Source organism: Conger conger, chromosome 10 (assembly GCF_963514075.1).
Source record: "Conger conger chromosome 10, fConCon1.1, whole genome shotgun sequence".
Lineage (NCBI taxonomy): Eukaryota > Metazoa > Chordata > Actinopteri > Anguilliformes > Congridae > Conger > Conger conger.
The window spans coordinates 25,475,164-25,489,209 of NC_083769.1; the positions used below are offsets into that span (position 1 = coordinate 25,475,164).

The following is a 14,046-nucleotide window of genomic DNA, read 5'->3' on the forward strand; positions in this document are numbered from 1 at the left end:
GTCAATTTATATTTTTATGCACATACAGGGTGGCAATTACTGCTGTAACAAACTTATATTTATACAGCTACAGTGAATGACATGATCCTCTCTCCTGGCCACACACTAATTACGCTTATTGACTGCTGTTTTAGCAAAATGGTTTAAAGATACTAATTATAACAGAGGGCAACACAGCAATTAGAGCCAAAGTGTGAGCCAGATATATTTAGCTGTTTCCTGGCACACAAGGTGATATAAAGTGAATGGGCTACAGTGTAGGCTGAAGGGGGCTGGAATCTTATCTGGTATATACTGCACTGCTAATCACACTGACTGTGTTCTACTGGTCTGTATGTTGATCTCTGCAAGTGATGTTGAGAAAGTCTGTCAGTCTGTGCTGGTGGAGGTGGGGGAAGGGAAGTATCCATTTGACATGAATGCCAGTCCAATGCTGACTATTTTAACTCAAAACTGAATCAACTCCAACAGCAACCCACCTCCCTGCTGTGAACACCAGCTATACCAGCTACCAGCTGTTTCAAAACATAGCTTGAGCTGGTCAAACCATGTCAAGCTGGGAGCTGGTCTGAACTAGTCAACCAGCTAAACCATGTCGAGCTGGGAGCTGGTTTGAACTGGTCAACCAGCTACCAGCTGTTTCAAAACCTAGCTTGAGCTGTTTTATTTCCACCAGGGCGCCACTGTTACACTGAGAACTATTTCAGTGAAGGAAAATGTTGAACTGCTGCCATGGAGACCAATACGTTCAGGTTGGCTAACACACAGCACACATAGTTTGACATTTTGACTTATACTGCTAAACAGACGGAATAGAATTTGAACCACAGTTCAAAAAGACAGGGCAAAAATCTTGAGACCGCGCCCTAAACTGCAAGTAGCAATATGATGAGAATAACATGAGCAGACCAATCCTGGGCACATGATGGTCAGCACTCCAGGCTTCCAATGAGCATGCTATATAAAAAAAATACCCACTTTGAAAAGGATTCTTCTGAAAAGAAATTTGTCATCTGAAGGATATGATCTCTCAAGGCACAGAATCTCCATTGCTGAACAGGGCCATCTGTCCTGCACTTGACGGATAGAGAACACTACCCCCTGCTGACATTCCCACATCAGGTTCTGCGGCAATCTCCCTATGCCGGCAAATCTCTAATATAAGTACAAAATTCAGCCCTGCTTAGCTTCAGTCATTTGACAGAAAAGTTAGAAGTTCAAAAGTGAAGAGCACCAATCGGCGTCTCTCGGTAGAGCTTATTTATTTCTCATTTAAAGGATAAATAAAAATGGGGACATCTCCCGTCTCCTCTCCAGATGAAGCATACTATGCAAATGAAAAGCGACTTCTTTATAAAATCATCTTCCCATATACTCTCTCATGGGGGGAGTATTGTGTTCACTGATGAGTTCCCATATACTCTCTCATGGGGGGAGTATTGTGTTCACTGATGAGTTCCCATATACTCTCTCATGGGGGGAGTATTGTGTTCACTGATGAGTTCCCATATATTCTCTCATGGGGTGAGTATTGTGTTCACTGATGAGTTCCCATATACTCTCTCATGGGGGGAGTTTTGTGTTCACTGATGAGTTCCCATATACTCTCTCATGGGGGGAGTATTGTGTTCACTGATGAGTTCCCATATACTCTCTCATGGGGGGAGTATTGTGTTCACTAATGCTGTCATCGTGGCTTCATCTCGGAAAGAATTAAGCCAAATCTTCCAAATGAAATACTTTGTCATTCCCCCTCCTTTTTTTCCACTGGATTCCTTGAAGTGTTTGGTTTTTCCATTACTAAGCAAAATAGGAGCATTTCCTTTCATTTAGAGCAATCCCCAAAGCTGGTGCTAGCCTGCAGGAATGTAAACACAGCGGTCTGTAAACAAGTCCCTTTCTTTTCCTCTGGAACGAACGCGGCCACTGCGGCCCGTTTCACGGCATCCCTTCCCCTGCCCAATGACACAGAAACACAGCCCAAGCTGAACCGCAGGCCCGGTTATTGGGCCCCGGAGAGCGGGGAAAGATAAGGAAACACAATGCTGCGCTTTCTGTCCGTCCTGGGCCAGGCCGAAGCCCTGCAGACCATCCTGGATCACACATCGCCAATCGGTGACTCACACAACCAAACAAATAGAGGTTGTGGGGGGGGGGGGGGGTGGATTAATGATCTAACGCTTGGCCCAGCTGCCTGCTCCTTGGAGGAGCCGGAGGTCCAATTGCCTGGGAGTCCGAGGTCGACGCTCCCCTAAAATGGGCTCAGGGAGGACCCCTGGGGGCCCCTAGATCAGTGCACCATCGACTGTGTCCCCACTCCCCTAACCGCGCACCGTCAGCGCTTCCCCATCTGCCCAGAACAAAGGGCACGACCGGCTCCGTCCCAGCCAAGCTCAGGGGAAAATTATTACAAGCCTCATTTGAAGCACGCTGTTTACATTACGCTGCGATGAAGAAATGGCTTCTAAGAGCTCTGTGGGTCAGCGAGGGTGTGTGTGTGTGTGTGTGTCGAGGGGGGGATAGGGATGGGAGGGAGTAGGTGGGTGGGATCAAGGCACATTATTTGTGTGTATGATGTTGGGTTTGGCAGGGTGCAAGCAGGGAGGGAGGGGGGCATTCTACTGTGCATTTCCAGTTTGTGTTCCGATAGGGCTAGAATGGCCCGCCTCTTCCCCTCCCCCCTTGCCGTGGCCTGATTAGGACTTCTCAGGACTGTGAAAGCACGTTGATGGTCAGGTATGGCGTGTGCATCCAGACTGGCCCCCCATACCTATCTCACCTCAACGGGCGGACTCAGACCAGACCAGCCGCTGTTAGCTGAGCCAGAAATTCCACACCTTCATCAAAATCTACAATAAAGCCGCATCACTTTTGCATCTCGCATCTGAAAGATTAAAATAGCTGCGCAGTTCTCTTGCCCATTTCCAGCTTGGGTTTTCAGACACAGTTTGCTCTGATTACCGTGGGCGATGTTTTCCTAATGAGGCAGAGTAAAAACAAGCCCCTTTGAACAAACAGGGGGCCTTGCCGCTCTTGAGCTCCAAACTCAACAAGAAAAAACAAAAGCACCAAGAGGCAGACTGATTCAGCACACATTCAATGAATCCATCAATGCCTTCAAAAGCAGACCCCTTGCCTGGGCCATTTTGTAGACCAATAGAGAGAATAATATTAGTAACCAAGAGGAGTTCAGCTTCTAAGAAAAAGAATGCCTGATTGATGAATTCTAAATTTGTAGTTCTGGAGAAAGCAGTGATTGGGAAGTGGGGGTGGGGGAGGGATAGCTGGGCGATGAAAACAGAATGTTTTCACTGCCATTCCTCAGCACGAAGGGGCCTGCGTGACCAGCCGTCTTCACCACTGAAGAATCTCAGTCAGGGAGTGGCATGTTATCGGAAAGACGTCCAGGATTTTACAAGTGTCTGTAAACACCCGTGTCAGCTGCCCAGGGCCACGCCATGCCATTTACAATGGTCTTGTGGCTTATTGATGGGACGTCAAACTGCCCAACTACCTCCACAGCAACTGAAAACAATGAAAGCATAATGGACAGAGAGCCAGACAGGCAGGGAAGCACACTGCCAAAGGGATCATGTTTATGAGCACCACAGTATTCATATTTGATATTTGAGGAATTTTCTACTGAGTCTTCTATCCTCATGCAGAAAGCCAAGAATTCTGAGCTGACATTATTAATCTTTCTATTGCTCAAAAATAAAACAACTAAATAACTCAGCTCTGTCAGAACTAATAAGTAAGTTAATTCCACACAATATTCTACTTGTTGCATGGGCGTTCTGCAGGTGCATGACTTGATGGAAAACTAATCTAATTAGATCTGTCGTTAAGTGACAATAGGATTCAACCATAATATTAGTTATTGAAATTGAAATTCACAATTACAGACTGCAGCATTAGAAACTGTATAAACCTACTTATAAGCCTACTTTAGGCTCTTATTTTGAAATATTTTGCCTCTTTGTAGACAGGATGTGTTGAATATAGGTGAGCAACCATGAAAGGTGGGCACTGATTTTATTAGCCAATCAAAACTCCTGCGCAGAGAGCATTCATGGCATCTTGGATGGCAACAATTTCCATTAACCTAGGATTATGTCTGGTTTGTGGAAACAACATTGACACAGGTGAAAGAAAGGAGCACGTACAATAACCCCATGGATATACAGGCCAGAACAAATTCTGATCGTATCGTACAATATAATAATATATATTTTCAGACAGTGTTGATAAGCAGCTCATGGACGTGGCCTGAAAAACAAGACCTTTTCTGCTTCCGGGGAACAGAAAGTGCACAAGATCAACAGATGAAAAGAACAACAACGTGGCAATTTATCATCACCACGGATGTGACTGCACTTCAAAATACTGCTTGTCACAAAAAAACCCAAACAATAAATCAGAGGAGTGGCACGACATTAAACTAGAAAAGTAAAACACAGGAAATCCTTGATTCAGGTCAACAGGCTTAACAGGAGCATCGAGATTTGAGGAGTACAAACAGTTTAAAAAAGTGATAAGATACATCCAACTTTGCGCCATGGTGACTACAACATAACTCTGAGCTCACAATGTGCATCGGGTATCTGCCATAATGGTTACCTTCAGATAACCGCAAACAGAGAAGCACTTTTACTTAAGCCCGCTTCTAGACATAAATCCTGCAAGCAAATCACCGTAATGGCTCAATAAACACTGTTAGTGAGACTTGCCTGGAGCAACACATTAAGTACAGCAATATATGAAGAAGAGGGTGTGACAGAAAAACGGAGAGCACAGCATGCAGTATCCTCAATACAATATCGCTATTCACTATTATGGGGAAATGTCCTACGAGAAGCAATGCCTTTCACAAAAACTGATTGCTGCCCTGCTACATTCTGTAGCAAGCAAACTGCTTTGTGTCTGAAAACATATTTTACCCACAGTTCCAACAATGCCCGGCATCCTGCTGCATGTCGCAGCCCTGTTCTCGCCCCCCCACTAACCAGAGAAAAGGAAATATGATAGGGAGCATTTAGAAAAGAGATGACTCTATTTGAATCTCTACCTTTGCCCATCCAAAAAAGTGCTACCGTACACAGTAAACTTAGTGCTTTTCATTTTTTGAAAATATTCATCCTTTATGCACAACATTGTACAAACAGGGGGCTTCAACAAAGTAAAAATTGCAATGACAGTAAACAAGAACTGAAGCCTTATTTCTTTCAACAATTTCATGTTTTGAAACCCTGGACATAGGACATTGGTTCACACACTGACAGATATGAGCAGAGAATGATACTCATGGGGATGTTTTGAAGAGGATGCAGCACTGGACAAAACAAAGCCGATCAAAGCCCCTCGTTATTCTGTCCCTTCATCACGGCGACCTAGCCGACAATCAGGGCACAACAGGGCCGGGGCGTGAGCGGCTGGTTCTGAGACATAACCGAGGCTTTTGACATCTACAAAAGACCTCTTATCGAGTGAAAGGGGAAAAAAAAGAGGGACAAGGCAAAGGAAACTGAAAAAGTGGGGGAGGGGGCGGGATGGAAGAAGGTTGGGATGTTGGCAAAAAACGCCCCCCCCCCCCCCCCTCTTTGTGGAAAGTCCGACTTCCAGGTACACGTCCTGATGCCGTGGCCCCATTTGTCAGTGTTTTCTCAGCCCCTCCGTTCCCACACCCACCCCTACCCTGGGCTGCCCCGCCCGAGCCTCCTGGAGCCAGGCCTTCAGCCAGGGGAGCATAGGTTACACCAACACAGCCACTGCGACATGTCATTTTGCCTCAGCCCGTTGCCGTGGTGCTGCAGCTCCGCCGCTCCCGAGAGACAGCGCTCGCCCAGCCGCACCCACGAGACGCCTCACACGCTCCTCCGCCTTCATCACCTTCACTGACCGTTCCAACCGCTCGATCCTCCAAACACAAATTAAGCTGATGCAGGAAGAAGAAGCTTGTCGGAAGCATCTGTGTTTAAACAAATATTGACCATGCAAACTACTCCTTAATCTCGGTCATTGTCATTGTCAGCGCGTCCTCCTCCCTCTCCCCCAAACCGGTTCTTAAACGTGACAGAATGCTGGTACACTTTTGGACCTGGTTCTGACCATGTCAGAAGATTCCTCCCTCTGCATCTCTCCAGTCTGCTTCCCCATGCTGCCTTCTCAGCATAGCCTGTCCATACCATACAGTCTGCATACAGTCTGCTGCCTGGCTACCTGACGTCTCGTCAAGTCCACACAAAGGTCTGTGAGGCACAAGCAACAGTTTAAATCAGACACTGGCGATAATTCTTGTGTAACAATTGGGGTTCTGCTTCAAACCTGTCTTTTGACCCACGCTTACTCCCCTGTGCAGTACTGTTCCCTTAAGCAAAGCCATCATACGCTTCCATTAGACAGAGCAAGCTGTCAATCAATCTTCGTCCATACTGTCTATAGGTCAGATGCACACATTCACAAAGGCCCTGTGACATTTGATGAAATTGCTGGAACTGAGTGAGGGGGGGCACTATTTCAGCACTGCAGATTGCCAAGTGTCTGACAGAGCTAAAATGTGCCCTCTGGTAAAGCCAGCACACCGTGGCTTAGCAGGACACAGAGGGCAGGTATACAGCTGGTCATACTGATGTCACATCACTCATTAACAGGTGCACGTCACTATAAAACAATGTGGTTAACTACGCCCCGGACGACAAAACTTCCATACCCAATGTTGCAGAAAATTGAAAAAGGGAGTTCTAATTGCAAAATGTAAATATTGGGTTTTCCCACAAGTAGAAGCAGACCACCCAGGGTGCAAAATAGTCATTTTTCCCCCCCTTCGCTCCTTGTTGATGGCCCGGGTAATGTCTTTTTGTGTGTCTGTGTGTGAAGCACCGCTGAACATGCCATCCTGAAAGTACCCACATAGACTTAAATACAGAAACACTTTTACCTCTTCGTTTTTAACTGAAAGCATGTGCCCTAATAAAATAAAATAAAAACTCCTGTAAGTGGCCACACAATAGTTGAATCAATGCATTATTGTTATTATCTCCTAAGGAGCAGACCCCAATTGCTACTTACAAGGCTACAAGTCAGGAGCACCACATTTCCGAACATCAGAATAGAACTGTATGTATAACTTGTGCTTATTATTGTACACACTTCCCACACAGACAACAATGACAAGTAAGTAGATACAAGTGTCACAGTAAACTGTAAATTACTTTGAACTGTGGTGACAAATACAGTTTAATGGACATGCCTTACGTCGATTATCCTTTTTTCAGCACCGAAATTCTGTGTTTCTTTTGTCTTTCAGGGTGTGACAATTATGGCACAAATACTCCTACAATACATGTGAGTAACTCTTCGGTTGTATTTGGACCAGTGAATAAACAGGTGGGAGACTGTACTTAGATATTTTATTTTAAACTGCTGCAAAGTGAAATACCTGTGGGAGATGTTTGATGCAGCTATAGTTGAAAAGGGTAGCGCAGTAGGGATCGCGCCGGCGCAAGTTCTCACTGCGGGTGACACGGCCAACATTTTAAAATCAACTTCTTTATTCAGGTGCTGGATCAGGCGTTACACGTTCGGATTGCGCAATCATGAGCTTGTCTTGTAGTTAAATGCAAAACAATTTGTAAAGTGATTGTTTTGCATAACGGTTTAGTGTTTTATCTTCCTCTTTTTTAATTACAAAAAGTCAATGAAAACAGCGTACCTGTGAAATTCCATTAAATGCTCTATCAACCATAAAAATAAATTAGATGAATGCACGGTTCCCTTTAAAAGTTCGTTTCAGGAACTGTGCTGCCATAAACTTTGTGGAGTTTGTAATTCGGTTTTTATCCGTCTTTTCATCGGCTACGACTGTTACAAATTACATATTCATTACTTCAAAACAAACAAACAAAAAGCATTATTTACAAGACATTGGAAAATAATTCGCGTTTCTCTTACTTCTGCGCAGAAGAATTGTGAACCGGATTTAAACACGTTGAAGACATCAACCTATATTTGTCACAAATTTAAGAATCATAACAGAACCAAAATAATTATCTAAAGAAAAAAACTTACCTTGAGAGGATTTGCTTCCCAAAGCGCGAGCTGGCTGTTGGACAAAGGCAACCAGGCAGAAACCTACTAATCCAATGCTAGCGCGCATTATAACGTGCGTATACATATTACATACATAGATTAAAATACTCTCTATGCAGGGCGTTAAGATATAGCAAGCGAACGATATCTTTTGAGGGCTCAGAAATAAGAGTGAATATTCCTCTCTTCTTTTAATCCCTACTCGGGGCTGAGTGTTCTTCTCCTTTATTTTGCCTATTTTGTTTCAAATGCTCGGGTACTGAGAGGTGCCCGTCTGTGTGCAGCACTGGAGACAGAGTTCTGTGATCATGTTCGACCTCAACCAATTTCAATATATGAGAGAGAGTGAGAGAGAAAGAGAGAGAGGGAGAGAGAGAGAGAGAAGACGAGAAGAGGAAGGGGGAGGAGAGATGAAGATCCACGCATTTCTCCAGCCCTTGCTCTCGCTCTCCCTCTCTCTTTCTCCAACTACTTGCAAGGATTTCTTTTTCTGCAGGAATTTACAATCAGCTGCTGGTTGGACCGTAGTGGGGGTAACCATGGAAACGGCTTCCGTGGGCGAGAGGTCAGACTCTGGGACCATGTGCAATCAATGGATCAGCTCGAGCTGCGCCCAATGTCCAGACCAAACAAACGTTACGGCCAGTACACTTTTCCTGAAGAATGGAGAGGGAAATATGAAAAAGTAAGCTTTTTAAAATACACGGGAAAATAAAGTTCAAGACCCATTCATTTCAAGTTGGGAAATCGAGTATTTTAAAGGCCAACAGCCTTAAACGAGTAATAGTGGAGTTATTGTCAACTAGGAGTCCTTCATAAAAATTTCAAGAAGATACTGAGAAGATACTGCGTGCCAGCACCAAATAAAATATGCATTTATATTGCATAAGCACCGAAGATGTGCCTCACATCTCAATTACGCTACGTAGCTCTTTAAGACCAATAGTCTTATAGAACCAATCAAGTGATGCTTCGATACCCATGATAACGGTATTGCAGGTTACTCGGTATTAAAATGCTGCATTTAAATTCGAATTTTAGAGTCTGACTAATTAACACAGTATCACACTATTTCACGGTGACGTAAGTTACACTCTAAAACGTTTGCTATAGTTTCTATTCTAGTCCTGCAGTGCTAAATAATCACTTATATCGCCGCAAACCAGATGTTACATTTTACTGGCATAATTTGCACGTAAAAAAGCAAAGAAAGAAGTTGTAATGGTGCCTCGGAAACGTGACAGCTACGCGACCTTCCATGCAAGGAGCACAACAGAGCAGAAAAAAGCATCCTAATTATCGCAGCTCCCTCATGTATATCTGTCACTTCGGGGGAAAAGGAGAAAATACGCCTAACTATGCTGTAAGGAATTAATCATGCGTGAATGCAGTAATTAAAGTCTGGCTCCGCTCTGCGTTTACTGTAGGAAGCGCTTAAATACAATCCTTTAGGTAGCCTTTCATTTTAAGCCTTCCTTTCTTTCATTTCTTCTATATTTGCTTCTGCATGTTACTCACTGCACTGGGTTCCCAAAATCCCGCAAAAAAAGAACTGACTTCTGAAAACATATTTCCACACACAGGCACACATACACACAAAAATGCACACAGTAAAATGTCCAGTGTTCATTCAACTCTACCGGAGTACATATGAGTCAAATAGGAACCATATGCTCTCGGTAAGAGATGATTTAACAATTGAACACTGAATATTTTACTGTGTAGAGGTGTGCAGAATGGGGCCACTACACTGGGTTTGCCCCCTACTTATACTGTTCCTGCCATAGTGAGAGCCTACTGCTGCTGACAGCTTAGCCACAAACACAGTAGTCCCGAGAATACACCTTTTCCTGACCTGCAATAGAGCGGCAGACTCCCACCAAAGAGTGATTTATTGCTACTGTTCCTCTGTAGTTATCAATTTATGTACACACGTCGCTTATTTGCTCAGGAGGCGCCAGACTGTCAGGGAATATTTATTTCACTTTTGCAGACTTGGTTCGCTCCTGGTCTCTTGTTCATCACAAAGTCATAAAAGGGTTGGAGAAAAGAAAATGCAAACAAGCATTAGGCTGCTCCTGTGATTCACTGTGGATGCTTTTCAGGTTGAATAAAGGCAAGCCCGTCAAAGGAGCAGTTTGCATTGGCTGCCCATTCTCACTGGCATTCAATCCTCTTTCTTCCTCCATGCCAGGGGCCTCATTGTGCTTTATCTCATGTAATTTTGCAATTTGTAAGCTGGCCGGAGGAGCAGCTCACAGCGCCAATGAATCACGCATCGTGTGCAAACTGCACCATGGGAAATAACATGATCTCTATGTCACATCCTCAAAACACAGAGGCTTCTGACTCACTCAGTTATATATTTTTCAATCTTATAAAATATGACTGTACTTGGGGACCTGGAAGAATGTAATTATTTGGAAGTAACAGTATTAAAGTGTCTAGTATTATTTATATTTATTTGTTTAACAATTTGTTTTAACAATATTCTTTGCTCCCAAGTGGCACAGTCAGTTACCCTACTGCCAAGCCTCATAGTCCTACAGCTTGTTCAGTCTTGGGCCATGTGAATAGCTGACTATGATTAGGAGCTAACAGCAGAAGCCACAGCTTCAGCCCATCAGGGCAGGGTGGGCTAATGTCCCCCAGAGTCTATTCCAAGGCACCTACAGGTCAGGTAACAACATTATTCCAGATGTTATCTGTTAATCTGTTGTACTTTTCCGCCTACCCTGTATAACCTGAGATTCTTATTTCCAACATAAGACCCAATCTATTGTAGTATGATTTTGTTCAAACTGGGCCTTTTGGTAAGTGTAGTGTTTGCAATTAAGATGAAATTAATCATTTAATGCAACTTTTAAAAGTCTGTATCCATCTCTAAGTGACTGAAGGGTTTGTTTAATGCTTGAAACTTGAGATCAGGACAGTGAAAGAGCATAGCTTCTTCTGGCTTGTTTTTAATCCCTGCCAGAACTGTAGATATCTTTGAGGAGCTTGAAATTCTATGTGACACTTGGGTGGTAAAAATTCTCAGCTTTAGCGTCATCTAAATTCTCATCAGAATCAGCAGTTTTGTGCGTCGTTCAAACGAATAGATTTGAAGTACAACACCGCAATGCTGTATGTACATAGGTCAGGATGACTACAGTACGTCTCCGAAGTGAATCACTTAATGCATACCAGATATAACATGGATAATGATGATTAACTCAGAAATGTACACACTGAAAACAATGTGTATTGTTGCAGCAGCCAGTTCAAATGACTCATCATAATTAACCCCTTGAAATCACCCGGAAATGAAGGAAATGAGTTATGAGTAATTACAGTACTTGTAATTAGGGACGGGGGAAATTTTGTATGAAGTGTGTGTTTGGCAGACCCCTCAAAACAATGTATTGCAAATAAGCTAAAAATAAATAATGTGCCTCACAACCAACAGTTTGAAAGCATCTGCGAAGCACAGCTCAGGCACAGCAAACAGAAAGCTGTTGGAGCTGGTTGAGTCAGAGGGCAGCATTAACACTTAGTTCATTAAGTAAAAAGATATGTGCATGTTCGCAGGGATCACATGGTGCACAAATATAGCCATTTTACATTAATGAAAGCAAGCGCTGCCTAGCAATGTTTTATTTATGACCGTTGCTATGAAAGACTTCAGTCACAGAGTAAGAGCAGAAAGAAAGTAAAGGAGACAGCAGAGAGAGAGAGCAAGAGACAGACAGATTAAGAGAGCCAGAGAGAGAGAGCCAGTGAAAGAAAGCAAAAAAAACAAGCAACAGCCAGAGGAAGAGAGAGAGAGAGACTCTCAATGCACCGATGCATTTGACCTTCTGTGTGCCATGGGGTCAAGGGGTCATGACCTTCCAGCGTTGTGGTTTCAGGGGTTGTGCAAGTGAAAGGCAAGGGGAGAATTAACCCTTTGAGGCCCATTTTAAGGGTTGTTCATTTTGCAGAAGAGTGTAGTGCACGTGAGTGCACATATAACTAAATTCGATGTCTTGATTTTAATGGCCCTGATACCTCAGTAAACTGAAAAACACCTTGTTGCTAAACCTACCAGTGCCACAGACCTTACGACTACAGAAACAACACAAATACTGTGACTACAGTTACAAGAAACAGCTCAGCCTTTTTTTAAATGCCTTTTAAAAAGGTCTCAATAGGCTAGCAATTCATAAATTATGCAAGAAACATTTCATTTTATAGGACAGTGTTGTTTTATGTAATTTTATCCAAAGAAAAAAAAAGCATTCCAACTACTATTCATGCTATGTTTATTCCACATTTCAAACTTGACGAGAGGTATGGAATGCGTCCATGAGATGAAAAATACAAAAGTGTGAGTGATGATCGGTGGTGTATTTCAGATGATCAGATGGGTACAAGATTTTACTGTTTCAACCTGTTTCCTGGGGATTTTCCGCAGCCACGCCAAGGTTTTTCAGCACTGAGTCATGTAAGACTAAGGCACGAATTACTCTTTTTGGAAAAGACACGCCTGATAAACTGCCATGTCGGCTCACAATGAACATAAGCCCTTCACTTATTTTCCAACAAAAAAATCAAGGCAAGTTATCTACTTGCTTAGCAGGCAGCCTAAATACACAATATTACATTGATTCTGTTTATGTTGTTTACATTTAAAATATTTATTACAGCACCATCTTTGCTGGAGCAACTGGAGTCTCAGTAACTTGCTCAAGGGCAAAAATGTGCTCTGCTCTCACAGCTATGATTCAAACCCTAAGCCATCTGGCCAGGGTTCCAGTGCTTCGAACTATTACCACAAACAAACCTCCCATACCACAGAGGATACATGTACTTCCTCTGAAGGAACTGACTCCACATCCCAGATAACAGATTTTCTTTTAATGTCGGGCATTACAGTCAATGTAGGGGGAGAAGTGTTTCAAAATAATTTTCAAAATGCACATTTCTGTGCTTGCTGGACTCCAGCCTATTGAGTGTATTCTAGCCATCTGCAAAGAGGAGCTCTCCAGTGGGGGGAGCAGTGCGTGATTAATTAAAGATGCTAAGGGTGAGCGGCCGACCTCGCCCCCAATCCTGGCAGCCTGGTCTCCCTCTCTCCCTCCGTGCTATAGGGGCCAGAGTGTTTGGGTTCAGACGCAGCTGGGGGTTTGTCAACACCGCCCTGCCCACAGACTGCCGTGTCAGCGAGGCCCGCTAACGCTGGCTCCAGGAATTCCACAGGCCTGCGCTCAGAGGCCCTGCCATCTTAGGGGGGATGCATTCAGCCCCTGTCCTGGAGCCTCCTCCGAGCCAGTCGCTGAACGGAGAGAGGTCTGCGTGCACACTGCTCCACACAGCTACCGCAATGTCCACACCATCTGCACACTCATGGAAAGGACTGAAGTTAGCAGAAAGGAACCGATTCCTTTCTACCTCAATTCAACCTGCAGTTCTAAACACTATGATAAATATAAAATATTATATATTTATATAATGTGTTTCGTAGACAAAAAAAATAAAGTGGCCAGGAGAGCAGGGCTTTTGAGGAGTGAGGGGGTCAAACAAGGTCACATACTTGAAAAGAGAGAGGGACTACACACCACTCTAGGCTATGGGTGATGGGGGCTTGTTTTAGAATCCAGAGAAAGTACGTATGAGCTGGTATCTTATCAAGAGAAATCCGAGTGGAGGCGGTGTCTGGCAGGACAGATGGCATCTAGAGTGGCCCGTGTGCTTGTGCCTGATGTGGCGGCCCTTGCTCCTGCCTTCTCTAAGTGCTCAGCAGATAGACGGGGCTGATAGAAGCAGGTGGCATAGAGGCTCATGGCACACTTCTGCACCCTGGCACAGCAGATTCAAAAATACGGGTCGGGATGCACTGATTGGATGTGAGGGGGAGATGGGGTGGAAAAAACACAAAATCACTGCATTTCGCCTTTATCATTAACATTCAAATCCATGACACTGGCTACAGTACAT

The 14,046-nt window shown here is 44.0% G+C and overlaps 1 protein-coding gene across 2 annotated transcripts in view; it reads right to left on the reverse strand.

Moving 5' to 3' along the window:
• Positions 1-8,399, reverse strand: part of scube3 (signal peptide, CUB domain, EGF-like 3) — a 99,079-nt gene extending 90,680 nt beyond the window's left edge. For both annotated transcript variants that reach the window (XM_061258431.1, XM_061258430.1), the window contains exon 1: positions 8,068-8,399. In XM_061258431.1, coding sequence (XP_061114415.1) covers positions 8,068-8,173 — 106 coding nt within the window. In that variant the 5' untranslated portion in view covers positions 8,174-8,399. The remainder of the gene's footprint in view (positions 1-8,067) is intronic.
• Positions 8,400-14,046: the final 5,647 nt, after the last annotated feature.